General features: G+C 38.4%; 1 protein-coding gene across 2 annotated transcripts in view; it reads right to left on the bottom strand.

Moving 5' to 3' along the window:
- Nucleotides 1-21291, bottom strand: part of Grm5 (glutamate metabotropic receptor 5) — a 532992-nt gene that overhangs the window by 43643 nt on the left and 468058 nt on the right. For both annotated transcript variants that reach the window (XM_032893267.1, XM_032893268.1), the window contains exon 8: nucleotides 8796-9735. In XM_032893267.1, the coding sequence (XP_032749158.1) occupies nucleotides 8796-9735 (940 nt within the window). The remainder of the gene's footprint in view (nucleotides 1-8795; nucleotides 9736-21291) is intronic.

The following is a 21291-nucleotide window of genomic DNA, read 5'->3' on the forward strand; positions in this document are numbered from 1 at the left end:
TGAGAGGGGGTTAAAACTGGATTGCAAAAAATAGATTAAATAAAATTAAAAAAAAAAAAGAATTGTTCAGGCAAGACCAGCAAAGCTATCTGAGGGGAAAGGAGCAGCTCATGGAGGACACCATACTGAGAGTTGAAAACATTTATGATTTGCCTTACAGTACCCAGAGGAAGAGCCCTGAATATAATGTGTAGAACCTGCCTGAATCAAACATACAGATTCTTATTTGAACTGCTCATTTTTAGACTTTCTTTTTCTCACAAAGCTTCCTTTTGCCCATCCTTGTTTAGCATAGATTCCTAACACAGCACTCCAGCACATCATTTAATTTATTTGTATCTAGTTCTGCAGCCTTCAAGAGATTAAGATAAGCCCAAAGATGGCATTCTTGTTTCTCTGTTTTCTTGGTTTTGTTTGCTTTGATCTTAGTGTCCTCAGGATGTGAAAGGACGCTGCCTATGGAATACCTACTTAAGAGAAGTGTAACTCTTTAGATGTCTTACCTTTTAAGGACAAAGTGTTATTAGATAAGATCTGGGCAGTAAGGCCAACAGAAAGAAGTCATTTTCATTACTGTGCTGGAAATACATTTTTTACTTAAAAAAATTTCCAAGCTGAGAAAAATGTTTGGAGTTTTACAAGTTTGGTGCAGCTGTGGTACTTTGTGCTCATGTGTACATACAGGTCCTGAAGATGGGCCATCTGGGGTTTTTGAAACCATTCTTTTGTTTTTTAAACAGTAGGTTTCATTTTGAATCTTCACATGTGAATGCTGTGTACTGTATGAGCCATGAGAGCTGCTTCTACGAGACTTATGATCAAATAAGTATACATCACTCTATGTATATCTGCCCTATTGAGGGCTGCTGACACTGAGGAGACTATAAGTGTATTCAAAAAAGCCTTGAATAGATATAAAATGATTGACTGTATTCACTAAACAACTGATTTATGCATGTAGGCCCTAGCACAGAGCTTGACAATTTCAGGTCTCAGCAAACATACATGAATAAGGAAAACAAAACAAAACAAACAAACCATATGCTAAGGATGTGCTCTAAACAAACAAATGCTGTAAAAGTCCAGATGGGGAAAGCTATGTGACATGATCTAATCTGATTGGATTTCTTTAAGGAATCTTTGCATTGGGAAATAAATAGGAGTCAGGGAGACAAAAGAGACACAAAAACTCAGAAGAGCGAGACATAACACTCGCATCGTTCTGCACAGACTAGTAATGCCTTAATGAACTCTAAGTAATTGGAATCACCCAAGCTCTGACAATATTTGGAGTGTCTTGGAATTCCAGGCATGTTTTAATTTGGTCAATAGATTTACATAAGATAGTATTTGGTTTAGTAGATAGCCAAAGTGGGCTCTCAGAACAATGATAATCAAAGCAATGTTAATTAGTTAATTAAAACAGAAGTGGAAAGTGATAGTTTCTAAAATTAAGTTAGCAGCAACAATATTAATCATACTACAACTCAACCACAATTCCCAGGGAGTGTTTTTCTCTTCTACTAATTTAGCCAGGAAATGCTTACTGAATCTTAGAAATCCAACCCCATGTACCTAGAAATTCACAATCTTATAGACCCAGAAATAAGGCATACAAGGTTTAATGATTTATTTAAATCAGAAGTAGTTTTGTATTCATTTGTCAATTTGTGGCTGAAGTAAAGGCCTTAAGCAGAAGCCTGGCATTATCCCTTGACAATGATTTGCTGCTGTACCATGTCACATGTGAAATTAGTGTCTAGAACCAAAATGTTAATCACAGGGACCTCTATACATTGAAGGCATAAATAGCATGTTTCTATTAAAGAAAACGCTGTAGTGACTCATTCCATTTAAATAAGACTCTCCCTTTGCTATTTATGTGAGTTGAATGACTGATTCTGGGCCCTTTCCTTTGAGTTCTAGTGCAAGCCAGCTTCACTTCCCTGAAAACTGCTGGATGAGTTGGAATAAGCTGTGTGCCTTCCTCAGGAACCCAGGGAGCCCATAGTCCTTCTCACTTCACAACCAAAGGCAGAAGTTGTCTCCTATTGTTGGCTCCTTTCTACTAACCATGAACTGCCCTTCAGACATTTTACACATGCTTTCTGTTTAGGCTGTCATAATGTTTTCCACAACAAACCATTTGAAACATCATGTCTTCATAACATTAAAGGGTGTGTAAAGTTCTAAATGTAATTTAAAAACTGTACTATTTAATTTCTTTTTAAAAATAAAATTTCCAGACTGAGAAGTTTGGAAATTGGGGACTTTTGGTGCATCTGCTGTCTGTGCATGGGCTGAATCACTTTGTGTTCATGCGTACTTACAAGGTTGTTTGGATGTGCTTTCTAGCTTTATTAAATAATTCCTTTGTCTTTTAAAACAACAGGTTTTTACTGAATGAATTCATATGAATCCATAGTGCTTTGCTCAGATCTACCTCATTTCCTTCACTTGATCCTTCTTCCCTTTCACTGGATTCCTGGACCAGCTCTACATTAACATTCCTTCAACTTCCAAGATTCGTGTTACACGTATGTGGAAATGGAAATTCTGAACAAGAGCATGCATCTGATCAAAACCTTGGTGCTGTCTTTCTGAGTTTGTTAAATCATTTCTTTTTTTTTTTAAATTTAATTTTATTGTGACATCTTCACATGTGAATACCATTTACTTTACTCATATTCATCCCATTCATTTCCTCTCTTTTCCTGCTTTCTATCCCCCAAGTCATACCCTCCACCTAAATCTTCCTCCCCCTGTCATACCCTTTCTACTTTAATTATGCATGCGCGCGCGCGCGCACACACACACACACACACACACACACACACACACCCCTCTCTATTGATCAATTGGTTAATGGTCAATGTTTTGGCATAAGTTACTGATACTCTATAACCATATTTAGACATTTGTCTGTGTGTGCATAGATGTGTACATATGCATATATACTATGCATCTTGAATATGAGTGAAAATGTCACATTGCTCCCTTTGAGTTTGTCAAATTATTCTTTACAAGTCACTTCTCTTGGATCTTCCTTGGAAAAGCTAACAGACTTTGTATAGAATATATTACAGGTTTTCTCTGTGTTCCTAAGTATATCGCTATTTCCAGTTTACAGGTTTTCCTGAATATATAAGAAGCTTTTTTTCTGTCATTAAGTATGTACTTGATACATGTTATTATCTGGAAATACTCTAAAACCCTCCTTTTTCTGCATTTATTTCCTTAACAAATTGTTATGGTATTTAATGTTCTGATTCTATTTTATCACTTTTAAAAACACTATAGATAAGAGTCTTGGGATAGGAAAGGGAATAAGTATGGATTTTATTATAATTACAAAACATGTTGGTCCTTTGTCTCAAGAGGCGCACTAAATTTTTTTCTTTGTTTTCTTGTTTATAGTCAGTTTTAATTCCAGCATTTTTTACCTGAGTAGCTATTAAAAACTTCCAGAAAGTCTCACATAATTTGCAGATAAATATCATTGCATCAGAAATATGTGAATTTGCCAAAAAAGGAATTCTAAAGAATAAATTCTCAAAGTTAGAATGAATTTAAGGGTACCCTTGAAAATACATCAGCATTTGTCAAATATGTATACCTACATGGATATGAAGAAACAGCAAAAACAAACAAAAAGAGGATTGTAAGAAAGCAGGAGTCTTTGCCAAGAAGAATGTAAAAAAAGACCTGGCTCCTTGAAAACTGTTAAAAATACACTTTACCCATTATTTTGAATAATACCTGCAATGCTCATAGACATAGAACAAGTTCCACAGAAAGGAGAGATCCAACAGATTCTGTTAATGAATACCCTATGTGAGCTCACAGAGAACAAGAAAGACAAGGCTGGATACCGAGAGATGCCCTTGTAGGGACATGGCCACCTAGGATGCCTCTGCTTAGACCCTACATCTGAAGCAGGTAATATCAAACAGTGTGTTTCCAAGTTCAAAATTGCATTCCTGTCAACATGTTTTTCTCTTTGCTGACATTTAAAGTAACAAACTTGACATGAATATCTCAATTCTGAAATAGACTCAAAGTAATTGTGCAACTTAGCATAAAATAAACATTTAAAAATGTCTTCAGTTACACGTTATAAAAACAAAAAAGAAATTTCATCATTCTCTTCCTTCAAAATAAGAGCGGTGCCCAATGCTCCAAAATGCAGGTGCACAGCAGTACCGTGTATACTGGCAATGCATAGTTGAGCATCCCTTTTTATTGTATTGGTAGTGTTACTTTATTTATTAATTTATTAATAAATTTATTTATTTATTTATTTATTTATTTATTAAACGTGAAACTAGTTGGGTTGGATAGTTTTATTTCACTTTACACAAGTTAGGTTCACTAGAGAGAAGAGAAACCTCATTAGACAAAATGCCTACATAGGATTGAGATACAATCACATCTGTGGAATGATTTCTTAGTAAGTGTCTGATAACTGGGGGCTAGCCAAAATTGGGTAGACATCTCTGGGTTCTATAAAAAGAAAGCTGAAAAGTCATTAGGCAGGTATGTATGAGCTATCTTATGTTCCCTTTGCCAACATTATATGATATAGCTCACTAATGACCATGGCGATCCATCCGCCCCTCCAAAAATAGTATCTATAGTGCTGTGCTTCTTAATAAACTTGCTCAGCATTTGTCAAAGTTTGTAAAAGACTTCTTCAACCCATATTTTATCCTCTCAATTGTGTATCTTCTCTATCTTTTTCATACTCTGGCACTTCTTTTTCAGATCCTGTCACTGAGGAACATCCTGCTAATCCAGGTCAACATAACCATAAAACAACTTGATAGGCCTCTTATTTGGATTATTTTGAATCTACAAGTTACTTTAAGAAAAAATATTATCATGAAACTTAAATATATTTATGTCCATGAACATGGAAAAATCTATGTAATTAGAAGTTTTTTCTCTTTCATCAATGTTTATAGTTTTCTTCATGTGTCATTAAACTTATATTGTTAGATTTAGTTTTCTGATTCTATTTTTGGTGTTAGTATAGACTGTCCTATTGTTAATCTGCATTTTGGTTCAAGGCACTTTTGGAAGAAAAGAAAAATGAAACTCTATATTTTCTTATTGCATAATGTATGAAGGCAGGAACTCAAAGTGTTTATTTTATGCTAAATTACATTATTTTGAGAATATTGCTGTGTTACAATCATATATATATACATATATTTACATATAATATATGTGTACATATGATATACAATTATATTGAATTTATGCAGTGCATACATATATAATGCAGGCTATCCCACAAATGCCCTATCCTGATGAAGACATATAGACAATGGATGACTGCTGAGAGAAAAAGAATTAGTCTTCCTTCTGCATTTTTACTGATACGTGCCAGGTAACTCCAACTCTACTCATCAAGATTCAAAAAATAGCAAAAAAAAAAAAATGCATTCCTTAAAAGAAAGAAACCCCAGTGTAAAGAGAAAATATCATCTTAAACGGCTTTGCTTGCTTTTCAGCATCTGCCAGTAGTTTGAAAACAGCTGTTCACTCCTAGAATGCATTGAAGAATCAAGCTAACTTTATCTTGCGCGCATATCCTTTTGAAATAAGGTTACCTCAGAGTAAAGCTACAAGATGTTTTCTGTTGTCCTTTCAAGTTCTTTCAAAGTTCATTTGCCCAGTTTTTGTTATTTAAGAAAACAGATTTTTCCTTGATCTTTTTCTAGCAAAAAAATAAATGAGTAGAAACTTATCCTTTTTACCTAAAGCTTAAGCATTTGTCATGCCTGTCTCTGATGACCTGGAAGCCAAGGAGGTGTCACATGCATGGTTAGCATTATCTTTTGGTGCCTTGTTTATCGATAAATGATTTGAAATGTAAATTACAGATACTCTGTTACAATAATCAGATTTATTTTTTCATTCAGAAAAAATGGAGAGAACAAACTTAGAACAAATTAAAAGATTTTAAGTATAGTGTGGGGTAAAATTGCTTTAAGGGTTGCTTGTATTAAATGGCCTTTACATTTCACTTAAAAAATGATTGGGAAGAGTTAATTAATGAATAATTAGTCGTTTTACTACAATATTTGATAGCATTTAACCCTAAGCAAAGAATAGAAGTTTTCTATTCTACATTACTTGACAAAATAATAATTTGTTTCCAAGGAAAAATTTCATGAGATATTTTACAAAGAGTGCACCTGTAAATGCTCCACTTTGATGAGCACAAGTCGAGACCCAGGTTAAAAACTGCTCCATCACATGCAAGACATGTAGTGATAAATAAGTCTTCTAAGGATGCTCAACCTTATGGTCCTTATCTGAAAATTGGATTGGATGAATACTGATATTTGTCACATTTCAAGACAACTATATATGTTAGATGAATAAAATATATGAAAAATTCTGTAAAGTGAGCATGTTGCAGAACATAGCAGTTGGCCAACAGCCAAGACTTCTGATTCATATTCTTTAAACTGCCATTGTATTTCTTTCCCACTTACCAGTTTCCTTATCTTTTTCTATTATTCAAACCACTATTGCTGTGTTTTAACAATCCCTGTTGTAGACAAAATTCATCAGCTTATGCAGTGAAAACTACCACACATTTTCCCCATCCAGTTTTCTTTATAAACACTGTCATCCTAAAGTGACTACTTTCTCAGTTTATGGTAGATATTTGAGTAAATTTTGTTTAATGAGACATAATGACCATTTTTTTTAATAGGATTCTGACAAGACTGTTATCTAACAAGTAGAACCGGTTTATGGAGATCTGAAAATGGGTTCTTGCAATTAAGCCTGATTTTAAAAAGCTTTCTGTTCTTGACTGCTTTCTACAGGTTGTTACTAAGCATTAGTATATTCTTTAAAATCAGATTATTACGTACTATTTCATAGCTTATTGAACAGACTAAAATAACTCATTCAAGTTGATATTTATAAAAGCCAGGAATAGCTACTCATGCAATTCTGCTTAAAATGTATAGTCCCCCCTCTCTATTTCCTCTCTAAGAGGGTATAGTAATTGTTGGATACAGTTGCTGAAACTTTTTAATTGTTTCAATATTCTTTATTTAAAGCATGCAATTATCACTCTTTAAAACAGAGAGGCATCTATATTGTTCCCAGTGGATGATGGGTGATGAAGGGCAGCATAGAAAGAAATACAAGGGCAAAAAGTGGAGTAGAGACTGAGAGAAAAACCATCCAGAGACTGCCCCACCTGGGGATTCATCCCATATGCAGCCACCAAATCCAGACACTATTGCTGATGCCAAGAAGTGCTTGCTGACAGGGGTCTGATATAGCTGTCTCCTGAGAGGCTCTGCCAGAGCTTGACCAATACAGATGCAGATGCTTGCAGCCAACCAATGAAGGGACCCCAATGAAGGAGTTAGGAGAAGGATTGTAGGAGCTGAAGGGGTTTGTTATCCCATAGGAAGAACAACAATACCAATCCAGACTCCTAAACCACCAACCGAAGACGACACATGGAGGGATCCATGGCTCCAGCTGCATATGCAGCAGAGGACTGCCTTACCTTCCCCTCAGTGGGAAGGGAGGTTCTTGATCCTATAGAGAACTGATGCCCCAAAGAAGGTAGATTCTAGAGAGGTGAGGTGGGAGTGGGTGGGTGGGTGGGTGGGGGAGTACTGTCTTAGAGGCAAAGGGCAGGGGGAATGGGATGAAGATATATGTGGATGGGAAACCAAGAAGGGGGACAACATTTGAAAAGTAAATAAACAAAATAACCAATAAAAAAAAGAAGGGACGCATAGAGCAACTAACTAGAAGGAAACAGGAGTCAGAGCCAGTGCGGAATAACATCAATTGGTGACTTCATAATGAACTGAAAGATGGTAAATCAAGGTAGAGCTAGCATAGGAGCTGCTAATGCCTAAAGGCCTGGTTTTCAGGAGTTTAGTTATCTACTGAAGACCTTCCTAAGCCCCAACACCTGAGCTCAATAGCACAAGGTAGAATTCAATTATTGAAAAGCCCCCCACCCCGACATTCCCCTACACTGAAAGCCACTTATTTTTCAGTTGAAAGTTATTTGGCTTACATTAACTTATCCAATATTTAGAAAGACTATCAAATCTCCGTAAAGATTTCCTAACCAGCTTTTTGGTAGGCAGTTCCAAAGTAGAGGAAATTTTTATTTATAGTCCATAGATCTATGGAATAATACCACCTTATTTTCAACTCTCAGTAATCTGTGTATTTTTTACTATTTTAGAATTTGTTCTCAAGAGTCATGATCTCCATTTTGAATCTTGGAAATAGTTATAAGGGTGATACTCAAATTCACTTATGCATTGACTATTGGGTCCACATCATTTGCAGCCCTAACTAGCTATTTATCTGCTGATAATGATATTGAACATAGAGTGTAATAGGAATCTAGGCAACAAAGAATTGGAAAACTAATGAATTTAGTACAGGTATATGCAAAGCTATTGTGTTGTTTCATTGTTTTGGACTCTTATAACATCTCCCATAAAATGTTCAACTAATTTTAAACTGAAATTTAACACAGATCTGCTCTTCTTGTCCTTCTGAACAAACTACTGTTTTATTAGTAATCTTGATTCCTGTGCTCCTAACCATAGCTTTCATAACTGGACCACACTCCATCAACCCTACAATAAACGTTGGAAAATGGACTCAAACCCTGAAGCACACGGACTCATCTAGTTTCCACCATGCTGACATCTATTGAAATGCTAGAAGGCTAATGCAACTGTTGCCCTAGCAGACATGCGCTGCTATGCCCTCACAACTATTACCTTAGGGTTTCCCCAGAGGAGCCCCTCCTCTTCCACAGGTTGACTAGGCTGCTGGATCTGCTGGCAGCGGACGATGATTTGCCGTCTCCTACATGCATGCGTACCACTGTAGAGGTTGTGAAGGCGCTGCGCACATTTCTCTCCGGTTTGGCTAGGATGATATACACCTTCGGGACGAACATGCAACCCAGGGCCACTGTGGCACTCAGGCTGACTGAAAAACACATGGTGATGATTTTGTAGTTGCTGCCAAAGTAGATAGGCACGAAGGCCAGCCATATGATGCAAGTTGTGTACATGGTGAAAGCAATATATTTGGCCTCATTAAAGTTGGCTGGAACATTTCTGGTCTTAAACGCATAGAACGTGCAACTCAAAATCAATAATCCATTGTATCCAAGAGGAGTAACAACCCCTAGGTTGGTGGTGTTACAAATCAAGTAGACTTCTCGGATGCTTGGATAGTCATGCATTATATCCGGAGGCTCCATGATAAAGAGGGCCACGATAATGCCCAGCTGAATACAGATGAGAATGAAAGCGATCACTAACTGAGCACAGGCGCTCATGAATCTGGGCTTCTTGGTACAGATCTTCTTCTTGCTTCCAGCTAGAATCCTTGCAATACGGTTGGTCTTGGTTACAAGGGCTGAGTAGCTCATGGCTGGAGAGAGTCCAATGCCAATTCTCTGAAGATAGCAGTAAATCTGCTTGGGCTTTGCAATGAGGCAGAAGGTGCACAAGTATCCCAGGCAGATACCAGCAAGGATAATGTAGCAGAGCTCCCTGCTGGAAGACTTGACCACTGGCGTGTCCCGATAAATGATGAAGATTACAGTAACGAATAAGGTGGCTAGCAGACCGAGGCAGGCAAACACCACAGCTGCAATCGGCTCAGGGTCACCCCAGCGAAGATACTGGACTGGGATCAAGTCACAGCCTGCAGAGACACAAACGCATATTGAAAAAGAGTGAGAGAAACGTATTTGCTTTACAAGTTCCCAATTTACAAGCAGCTGCTTTTGATCATTTCAGTCTGCCATTTACCTTTATAATTTCAGTCTCTTGTACAATTTACTCCTTCAAAGATTCATTTAGGATTATAAAAATTGTCAAGTGTATGCTGTGTGATAGGCACTGCCCTACATTTTGAAACTAAATGATGACAATATTTTTTCCTGTCATCATAAAAATTAATTGGGGTCTTTAAGACACTTGCATATAACTGGAGTGAAGCCTAAGGAGAAATTCCATGTCTTCATTCAATGCTTCAGTGCAATGTGTTGTATGTCCATGGATGAGGCTTCACAGCAGGCAAGTGGGACATCTTGCAGGTCAGAGAGTCACTATTAGGAACTGCATAGAGAAATGGTATGAAGAGATTCATGTGGCTGTTTTTCAAATATGTTTGGGTTGGTGTATGAAATCAGGCTGTAGACAAAACTGCAGACTCTTTCAGAGCCATCTAAACTGAAAGGTTCAGGAGGATATGAAAAATAAGTGTGTGCAAGGTGACCAACACTGGTAAGGAAGACCTTTGTTTCAAATGATACATGGATATTAGCCAAAAAAGTACTGACTCCCTAGGATACAACCTACAGACTATAAGAAGTGTAACAAGCACAAAGGCCCAAGTGAGGAGGCTTCAATCTCACTTAGAAGGGGGGCAGAAATAATCACTGGAAGCAGAGAGATGGAGGGGTCTGCATGAGAGAGAGGAGGGAGAGGGGAAAGGGGGAACAGCATTAGTTATTCTGGGGTCCAGGAGAGAAGCCTGAGGGCCAAGAGAATGGATGGAAATAAGCAGCTTAGGAGGGTGGAAGGTGGGAACCCTCTAGAAAGCACCAGAGACTTGGGAGGTGAGAGACTCTCAGGATTCACTGGGGGTGACCGTAGCCAAAATGATCAATACTGGGGAGAGGAAACTTGAAGAATCCACCTTCGGTGGACAGGCAGGGCCTCGAGTGGAGGGACAGGGTGACAACCCACAATCACAATTTCTGACCCAGAATTGTTCCTGTCTAAAAGAACTGCAGGGACAAAAGTGAAGAAAAAATGAAGGAAAGGCAGTCCAATCATCAGCCCAACTCGGATCTATCTCATGGGATTGCAGGGCACCAAAGCCTGACACTATTACTGATGCTATGATATGCTCACAGACAGGAGCCTGGCATGGATGTCCTTTGAAAGGCCCCACCAGCTGAATGAGACAGAGGCAGATGCATGCCTAAGCATTGGACTGAAGTTGAGGACCTCTGTGGTTGAATTAGGGGAAGGATTTACAAAGCTGAAAGGGAGAGTGAACCCATAGGAAGACCAGCAAACTCAAGTAACCTAGACCCTAGGGAGCTCCCAGAGACTGAGTCAAAAACCAGGAGCATACAAAGGCCGGTCCAAGGCCCCTGGCACATATATAGCATAGGTTTGGCCTCAGTGTGAGAAGATGGGCTTAATCTTTGTAAGATTTGAGGCCCCAGGGAAGGGGTTGGTCTGGTGGGAGGGAGCACCCTCTTTGAGGCAAGGGGTCAGGGGAGGAACATGATAAGGAACTTTGGGAGAAGGGATGTGGAGGAGGCAATGAATAGAATGTAAATAAAATAAAGTAAAATAACTTAAAAAAAGAGTGCTGGCCTTATAAAAACAGAAAAGAAAATATTTAAAATGCAAAATTTGTTTTAGATGTTGTAGATAGGAGGATGCTCCTGAAAACAATGGAAGTTCAAAATTACTTTTATAAAAATCAAACACAAGTACCATTGAAAAATAGGAAGGAATGATACCTTTCTTGTATCACATATTTCAGGTTTTAGCTAGTTAGGCTACTGTAGGATCAATGGAGAAGTTATGTGCCTGAAATCATCTGCATACATTACAAAACTGCTTCTACTAAAAAAAACTTTATTAGCATTTTCACGAATTGTTAAGAGGTGTAACTTAAACTGCCCCATTTGGGTATCCATCCCATATGCAGCCACCAAACCCAGCCACTATTGCTGATGCCAAGAAGTGCTTGCTGACAGGAACCTGTTATGGATGTCTGCCAGAACCTTACAGATACAAATGCGAATGTTTGCAACCAACTACCAGGCTGAGCATGGGGACCCCAATGGATGAATTAGGGAAGGGACTGAAGGGATTTGCAGCCCCACAGGAGGAATAACAAAGTCAACCTACTGCCACCCCCTGCAGAGTTTCCAAGGACAAAACCATCAACCAAACAGGGACCCATGGCTCCAGCTGCATAGGTAGCATAGGAGTGCCTTATCTGTCATAAATGGTCCTATGGAGACTCAATGCCACAGAGAAGGGGGATTCTAGAGTGATGAGGCAGGAGTGGGTGGGTGGGTGAGCACCCTCAAAGAAGAACAGGGGAGAGAAGTGGGATAGGGGGCTTTTGGAGGGGAAACCAGGAAGGGGAATAACATTTGAAATGTAAATAAATAAAATAACCAATAAAAAATTTTAAAAAAGAAAAGAAAAGAAAAAAAGATATTACCTACACATTTTGTGACTATTCTAAATATAATATGCCTGTATAAATTATATACACCTTTAATTTTAAACAAATACAATCTCACTGCTAATGCATAGATATGAACAGAACACTGTTAACTGAAGCACTAAGACCAATAATTACTTAACAGCTGTTGCAGGGTAAAGGACACCACCAACTGAACAAAGCAGCAACCCATAGAATGGGGAAAGATTTTTCCCAACTCCATATCCAATGGAGAACTAACGACCACAATATAATGAACTCAAGAAACTAAATAAAAAGCAAACTAAACAAAACAGAAAACAAATAAGCCAATTGAAAAAAAATGAGCCTCAGTGGTAGAGAATGCCTCACAGAGACTTGATGTGCCAGGGTTGGGGGATTCTCAGGGCACCCTCACCCACTAAGAAGATAAAGGAAAGGAGATGGGGAAAGGATTAGGGTTGGGAGTGACCAAGAGCAGAGCGGTGAGTGGGATGTAAATTGAATAATTAAAAAAATATTTAAAAAGAATAAAATGGAATAAAGATCTAAATAGAGAATTCTCAAAGGAGGAAACTCTAATGGCTGGGAAACACTTAAATGTTCAACATGCTGAGCTTTGAGGGATATGCAAGTAAGAATTACCTTTAGATTTCATTTTACCCCTGTCAGAGTGGTTAATATCAATAATACAGGTAATGATAAATTACAATGATGTTCTAGAAAAAGAGAACTATTCTTCCATTACTTGTGGAAATTCAAAATTTTACCTTCACTATTTAAGTCAGTACGGCTTAGGAAATGATCTAAATCAATATTCAGCTATACCACTCTTGGGTATATACCCAAAGGTGCTTTATCTTACCATAGGAACACTTGCTCAACCATGTGCATTGCTGTTCTATTCCTAATAATTCCACATGGGAAATAATCTAGATGTTACTCACAAGAAAAATAGATAAAGAAACTGTGGTACATCTGTACAATGAATTACCACTAGCTACTAAAAAACTGATGTCATGAAATTTTCAAGCAAATGGATAGAACTCAGAAAAAAAAATCAACCTGAGTAAGGTAACTCAGACTCAGGAGATAAATATGGTATGTATTTACTTACTTGTGGAAAATCATTTAATACATACTGATCAAGCTACAGTCTATGTATCCAGAGAGTTTAGGCATAGAGGAAAGGCAGAGTTGCCATTTGAGGCTTGTATGGAAACCTAGTATAATAGAAACTTGCAATCATATATGAAGGCATACTAACTAAAGTCTTGGAATAATGAGGGAGATGGAAGGTCAACTGGTCACCTATTTCGCCAAATGAAGCTCTTATTCAATTTGATTGTTGGCCTAAAGGGTTCCCTGAAAATCCTCCAGTAATCCAATCAAGACAACAGTCAAGACAGTCGGTTGCTCTCATAAACTGGTCCCATTACCAAGACAACACTCACAAAGGTCACTGAATATAGAGGGGTTGAACTATGCCTACATAAAATCTTTGTCTCTGTATTCTAGTGTCTTTGCTGTGTAAAGGTACTCTGCATACTATCAAGATAGTGATATAAACATCAACCCAAATGCAAAATCTTTGATCTACAACCTGGCATTTCTACAAAATAAGTATACTAGAGCAATGGTGGCACACATCTTGTAGAAGTAACCAACTATTTCTTATTTGATTTAAAGCCCCCTCCATGAGATTGAACCTCTATACCTGAAACTGCTTGGTCGACTAATAACCAGATAATAGATACTCTAGAAATCTATGATAAAATCAAATACAAGTCCAAAAAAATCCTAGTAACTATAAGACGATTCTTAATGATATTCTGCTCTACTCATAGACCAGTGCCTTATTCAGCCATTATCAGAGAAATTTCCTCCAGCAGCAGATGGGAATAAGTACACACATGGGCATTATACAGAGAGAAAGAGAGACCTTGAGACACACAACTCTAATGTCTCCATCAAATTCCTACCCTCAGAGCTCAGGTAACTCCACAGAAGAGGAGGCAGAAAGACTGTAAGAGCCAGACTGGATGAAGAACAGCAGGAGAAACGCCCTCCAAAACAACTGAGCAAATGACATATAAACCCACAGAGACTGAAACAGCAACAACAGGGCCTGCATAGATCTACACAAGGTCCTCTGCATATGTACTGTAGTGTTCATTTTTAGTACTTGTATGGGACTCCTGCATGTGTGAATGAATGGATCTTTGATTCTTTTGCCTTCTCTTGTTTTAAATTTTTTTAATTTTTTATTTTTTTTATTAACTTGAGTATTTCTTATTTACATTTCGATTGTATTCCCTTTCCCAGTTTCTGGGCAAACATCCCCCTAACCCCTCCCCTCCCCTCCCCTCCCCCCTCTATGGGTTTCCCCTCCCATCCTCCCCCATTACTGCCTCCCCCAACAATTACGTTCACTGGGGGTTCAGTCTTGGCAGGACCAAGGGCTTCCCCTTCCACTGGTGCTCTTACTAGGATATTCATTGCTACCTATGAGGTTGGAGCCCAGGGTCAGTCCATGTATAGTTTTGGGTAGTGGCTTTTGCCTTCTCTTGCAGGCCTTTTATTTTCCTGTTGTTTTGTCTTTTCTACTCTGAAATGACAGAGTTTTTGTTTTATCTTATTTAATGTTATGAAAAATTATAAAAATATTTTAATTTAAAAATATCGTGAGAAGGGTTAAAAGATCAAGCATAATTTGAAGGGAGGACCATCCAATGACTGGACTAACTTGAGACCCATGGTATAATAGGGTTCCAGCCCTGACACTATTAAAGATATTCTTCTATACTCGCAGTCAGGAGCACAGAATAAATGTCCTAAGAGAGGTTTCATCCAGAAATTGATGGAACCCTAGCCAAAGATTAAGTAGAACTTTTGAAAACCTGTGGAAGAGAGGGGAAAAGGAAAGAAAGAGCCAGGGAGGTCAAGTGCACTGCAAGAAAAACTACATAATCAACTAACCTGGGCCCACAGGGTCTCATAGAGACTGAATTGCCAACCAGAGAGCATGCATGGAACAGACCTAGGCCCTTCACTACATATGTAAGAGTTGTACAGCTGGATCGTCATGTGGGACTCCTAAAGTGGGAACAAGGGCTGTCTCTGAGCATTGCCTGCCTTTGGATTTCTTTCCTGTAGCTAGACTGCCTTATCTGGTCTTAATAGAAGAAAATGGACCTAGTCTTACTGCAACTTGATATGCCAAGGCTGGTTGACATTCACTGGAGACCTCCCCTCTTCTGATAATAAGGTAAGGAGAGGTGGATGCCAAGAAATGGGGATGAGGTAGGAGGAAGGGATTGGGAGGAGAGGCGGAAGGGGAAACTGTGATTGAGATATAAGTAAATAATAAAAAAAAAATCTCCCCACAAAAATTGTGAATAGTCAGTCCAAAGTAAATATAAGTTATTATTTACATCTTTAATTATAAACAAACACATATCTCACTGCTAAGGCATAAATCTATGTTCATGTTTTTAGTGACACATAGTCACATACAATAATTATACATTAAAATAAAAGTGGCTGAGGCTACAGATCAGTTGATAGAATGCTTAGCTAGAATGCACACATCATAAATTTGATTTCTAGACTATATAAACTGTGGACAGTGAGACATGCTTGTAATCCCACCACTGAAGAAGTCCAAGGACATCATTAATTACACTGTCGGTTGGAGGTAGTTCCTGGGAGACAAAATCCCATCTCAATAAAAAATGTTTATTTGCTTAATTAATAAGAGTTTTTAAAATACTACTTTTGATAATTTAGTGTGTCATAGAGTTTTTGCTTATAAATTTTCCCTTATAAAAAGTACTTTTCAAAAGAAAGAATTAATCATTTTTATCTTTATTCTTAAGGAACAATAACTGTGATTTAACAATGAAGCTCATTGTCAAAAGCAGTTAATTATATAGATGTTGTTTCCTCTGTTATGTTATGCATTTTTAGTTTCCACATGTTATTACTAACATAGGGAAAATTCTATGTGATATGAAGCAGGATTCTTTTACAACATAAAGAAGCAACAGAAAAGTTTTCATGTTTAACTTAAGAGCTTTCTTTTAATACAGTTCTCTGCTATTCTGTTTTTAATTCTCTTTTATCTAAATGTAATTAGTACCCCAATGTCTCAAATACTTGCACAGGATAGCATTAATCATCATTTTTATGCAAGGTAGATTCTCGAATTCTTCATGTACAATCCATTATCCTTGTGTATGTAACTAATGACAACTCATTAACTTTATGTGTTGAGAAACTATGCATAAGATATGGCTCTCATGTGTTGTCATTATTTGGACTTTATCTAAATTTATACATTCATATGAATATTGTTTCATTTAATGTGAACCACTTAGAAGGCTTTGTGTGTAGTTAAATGGTAACATCATTGTACAAAGCCCTTTTGTAACTGTACCTCATGAATAGATTAGACTCATTATAAGTTTATGATCAACAAATTTTGCAGTGGAATGACATCCTGGGCTTTTAGCCACAGACACTGTACCACAATCCTTTAAGGAGTGTAACAAAATACAATTCAATGATGTAAACGTAGAGGATTTTGAGGCAGTATGCCGTGGTAGGGAAGCAAATATTTTCTTTAAAAAATATCACCTTATAAATATTCAGTATGAATACCAATCTCCATCTGCCTGGTTCTTTCTGCAGAGACAAACTGATAGCTAGTCTGCTCCCCTGAAGAGGCTATATCCTGAGACATACCAAAGGATCCACTACACTTAGCATTTGGTAATAACCCCCTCCCCAAATCCCACAGCAGCTTTTGGGGGCCAGTGGACTTGGGGACCCACCATCCCCCAAAACCCCACCTGCTGGATACCAATTCCCTTTCAACTGGCTTACCAGAGGATCCGCTGTACTCAGAATATTTGATAGCATATCCTGAAGCATACCAGAAGAACCACTGCACTGAAAACATTTGATACCACATCCTGAGGTATCTCAGGGGATCTGCTACACCCAGGGTATCTGACACTACAAGTGGAGACTTCCCAGGAGATTCACTGCACCCAGGATACACAGCTTGATGGAATCCCAGAAGTTCCTCTGTACACAGGAAAACTGGCCAATTGTCACCACAGTCTGAAGACCTCCCAGAGTTCTGTGGCATGCAAGGCAACTGACCCCAAAGACTGAAAGCCTCCCTGGAGTTCTGCTTCACACAAAGAAACAGAAAACATAATCCATTGACAATCCCCCTCCCCTGGAGAACAGCTTCACACAGGACAACAGTGTGACTGCTCCTCCTCTGAAGACCCAACAGTCTGAAGGCCTCCCAAGAGATCTACTGCAGCCAAAGCAACAAATCAGCAGATTCTCTGGACCTCCGAATGCCCTCCAGCTGTAAGGTCCCACAGGAGGTCTGCTACAGCCAGGGCCACAGGCCTACCAGGAAACCAGACTACAGACAAAGTCACCCACCCAGACCAGCAAACACTAGGGATAACCAGATGGTGAGAGGCAAGCACAAGACCATAAGCAACAGAAGCCAACATACGTAGGCATCATCAAAACCCAGTTTTCCTACCACAGCAAGCCATGAGTACACCAACACACCTGAAAATCAGGGAGTTGGCCTAAAGTCCCATCTCATGAAGATAATAGAGTCCTTTAAGGAGGATATGAATAACTTACTGAAAGAAATAAAGGAAAACACAGGTAAACAGGTAGAAGCCCTTAAAGAGGGAACAATAAATCCCTTAAAGAAATACAGAAAGGCACCCAAATCCTGTGGTGAAGAGAGTAGACTACCCAGGAGTGCAGACATCCTGAGGCCACAGGATAGACTGCTACCTCTGCACACTTCAGCCTACATCCCTGGTTCAAGGGGAAACTGCACAGTGCCTCTGGACAGAGGGTTATAAGAACAGACAGCTGGGGTAACCATGGTTCTGGTCTGGAACTGACCCCGCCAAACAGCTCCCTGCACCCAAATCCTGTGGGGGAGAGAGCTGGAACCTCAGAAGTGTGGATACTCCTGAAAGTCAGAGGAGAATACCCTCTGCCCACAGTCCAGACACAAGAGGGAATTGTATAGTGCCAACTCTGCCTGCTGGCTGCAAGGACCTACATCAGCAATCAGGGTCAGGACTCTTTGATAACTGCCCGTGCCTTAAGCTGGAAGACAGTCTCCAGGAATGCTGCCACAGCTGAGAGCAGAGCACCTGTTCTCAGGAAAGGCTTAGGGAAACAGGGAAACAGTTCTACAAGAGTGCTGACACTGAGTCCTACAGCAGGGCCAAGTCACTTCCAGAAACAGCAAGACAAGCAAACACCAGAGACAACCCAATGGCTAGAGGCAAGCGCAGGAAGCTAATTAACAGAAACCAAGACTACTTGGTATCATCAGAGCCCAGTTCTCCCACCAAAGAAAATACTGGATCTCCAAACACACCAGAAAAGCAAGATTTAGATATGAAATCATATTTTTTTGGATAATGATGGAGGACTTTGAGAAAGACATAAAGAAGGCCGTTAGAGAAAAGCAGGAAAACACAAGTAAAAAGTAGAAGCCCTTAGAGAGGAAACACAAAAATCCCTGAAAGAATTACAGGAAAACACAACCAAACAGGTAAAGGAATTGAAAATGGAAATAGAAACAATAAAGAAAGCACGAGGGGAGACAACCATGGATATAGAAAACCAAAGGAAGAGACAAGGAGCCGTAGATACAAGCATCACCAACAGAATACAAGATAGAAGTGAAAATCTCAGGGGCAGAAGATACCTTAGAAAAACATCAACACAACTGTCAAAGATAATGTAAAACGCAAAAAGCTCCTAGTCCAAAACATACAGGAAATCCAGGATACAATGATAAGAATAAACCTATGGATAATAGGTATAGAAGAATGTGAAGACTCCTAATTTAAGGGGCCAGTAAATATATTCAACAAAATTATAGAAGAAAACTTCCCTAACCTAAAGAAAGAGATGCCCATAGACATACAGGAGGCCTACAGAACTCCAAATAGTTTGGACCAGAAGAGAAATTCCTCCCGTCCCATAACAGTTAAAACAGCAAATGCAGAAAATGAAGAAATTATTAAAAGCAGTAAGGGAAGGTCAAGTGACATATAAAGGCAGACCTATAAGAATTACACCAGACTTCTCACCAGAGACTATGAAAGCGAGAAGATCCTGGACAGATGTCATACAGACCCTAAGAGAACACAAATGCCATCCCAGGTTGCTGTATTCAGCAAAACTTTTAATTAACATAGATGGAGAAACTAAGAATTTCCATGACAAAACCAAATTTATGCAATATTTTCCTACAAATCCAGCTCTACAAAGGATAATAGACGGAAAACTCCAACACAAGGAGAGAAATTATACCGTACAGAAAGCAAGAAGATAATTTGCTTGCAATGAAACCAAAAGAGAGACAAACATAATTCCACCTCTAACAAGGAAAATAATAGGAAGAAACAATCACTATTCCTTAATATCTCTCAACATCAACAGACTCAATTCCCCAATAAAAAGACATAGAGTAACAGACTGGATTCTTAAAGAGGACCCAGCATTTTGCTGCATGCAGGAAACACACCTCAGAGACAAAGACAGACACTACCTCAGAGTGAAAGGCTGGAAAACAACTTTCCAAGCAAATGGCCCAAAGAAACAAGCTAGAGTTGCCATTCTAATATCAAATAAAATTGACTTTCAACCAAGAGTCATTAAAAAAGATAAGGAAGGACACTTTATATTCATCAAAGGAAAAATGCACCAAGATGAACTCTCAATCCTAAACATCTATGCTTCAAATGCAAGGGCACCTACATTCATAAAAGAAACCTTACTAAAGCTCAAAGCACACATTTCACGTCGCATGATAATAGTAGGAGATTTCAACACCCCACTTTCATCACTGGACAGATCATGGAAACAGAAATTAAACAGAGATGTAGAGAAACTAATAGAAGTTATAAACCAGTTGGATTTAACAGATATTTATAGAACATTCCATCCTAAAACAAAAGGATATACCTTTTTCTCAGTACCTCATGGTACCTTCTCCAAATTGACCATATAATTGGTCACAAAACAGGCCTCGACAGATACAGGAAGATAGAAATAATCCCATGCATCCTACCAGATCACCACGCACTAAGACAGGTCTTCAATAACAACAATAATGAGAGAGCCTAAATATTCATGGATGTTGAACAATGCTGTACTCAATGACAACTTGGTCAAGGAAGAAATAAAGAAAGAAATTAGAGACCTCTTAGAATTTAATGAAAACGAAGATACAACATTCCCAAACTTATGGGACACAATGAAAGTGGTACTAAGAGCAAAACTCATAGCTCTGAGTGCCTGCAAGAAGAAATAGGAGAGAGCATATGTCAGCGGCTTGAAAATAACACCTTAAAGTTCTAGAACAAAAAGAAATAAGTAAACCCAAGAGGAGTAGAAGGCAGGAAATAATCAAACTCAGAGCTGAAATCAACCAAATAGTAATGAAAAGGACTATACAAAGAATCAACAAAAGCAGGAGCTGGTTCTTTGAGAAAATCAACAAGATAGATAAACCGTTAGCCAGACTAACCAGAGGTCACAGAGAGTGTACCCAAATTAAGAAAATCAGAAATGAAAAGGGAGACATAACAACAGAATCTGAAGAAATTAAAAAATTCATCAGATCCAAATACAAAAGCCTATATTCAACAAAACTGGAAAATCTGGAGGAAATGGACAATCTTCCAAATAGATCCCAGATACCAAAGTTAAATCAGGAACAAATAAATCATCTAAACAACCCCATTATTCCAAAAGAAAAAAAGCAGTTGTTAAAAGTCTCCAAATCAAAAAGAGCCCAGGTCCAGATGGGTTCAGTGCAGAATTCTATCAGACCTTCATAGAAGACCTCATACCAATACTATCCAAACTATTCCACAAAATTGAAACAGACAGACAGAGCACTACCAAATTCCTTCTATGAAGTCAGAATTACTCTTATACCAA

This window comes from Rattus rattus, chromosome 2 (assembly GCF_011064425.1).
Source record: "Rattus rattus isolate New Zealand chromosome 2, Rrattus_CSIRO_v1, whole genome shotgun sequence".
In the NCBI taxonomy this organism is placed as follows: Eukaryota; Metazoa; Chordata; class Mammalia; order Rodentia; family Muridae; genus Rattus; species Rattus rattus.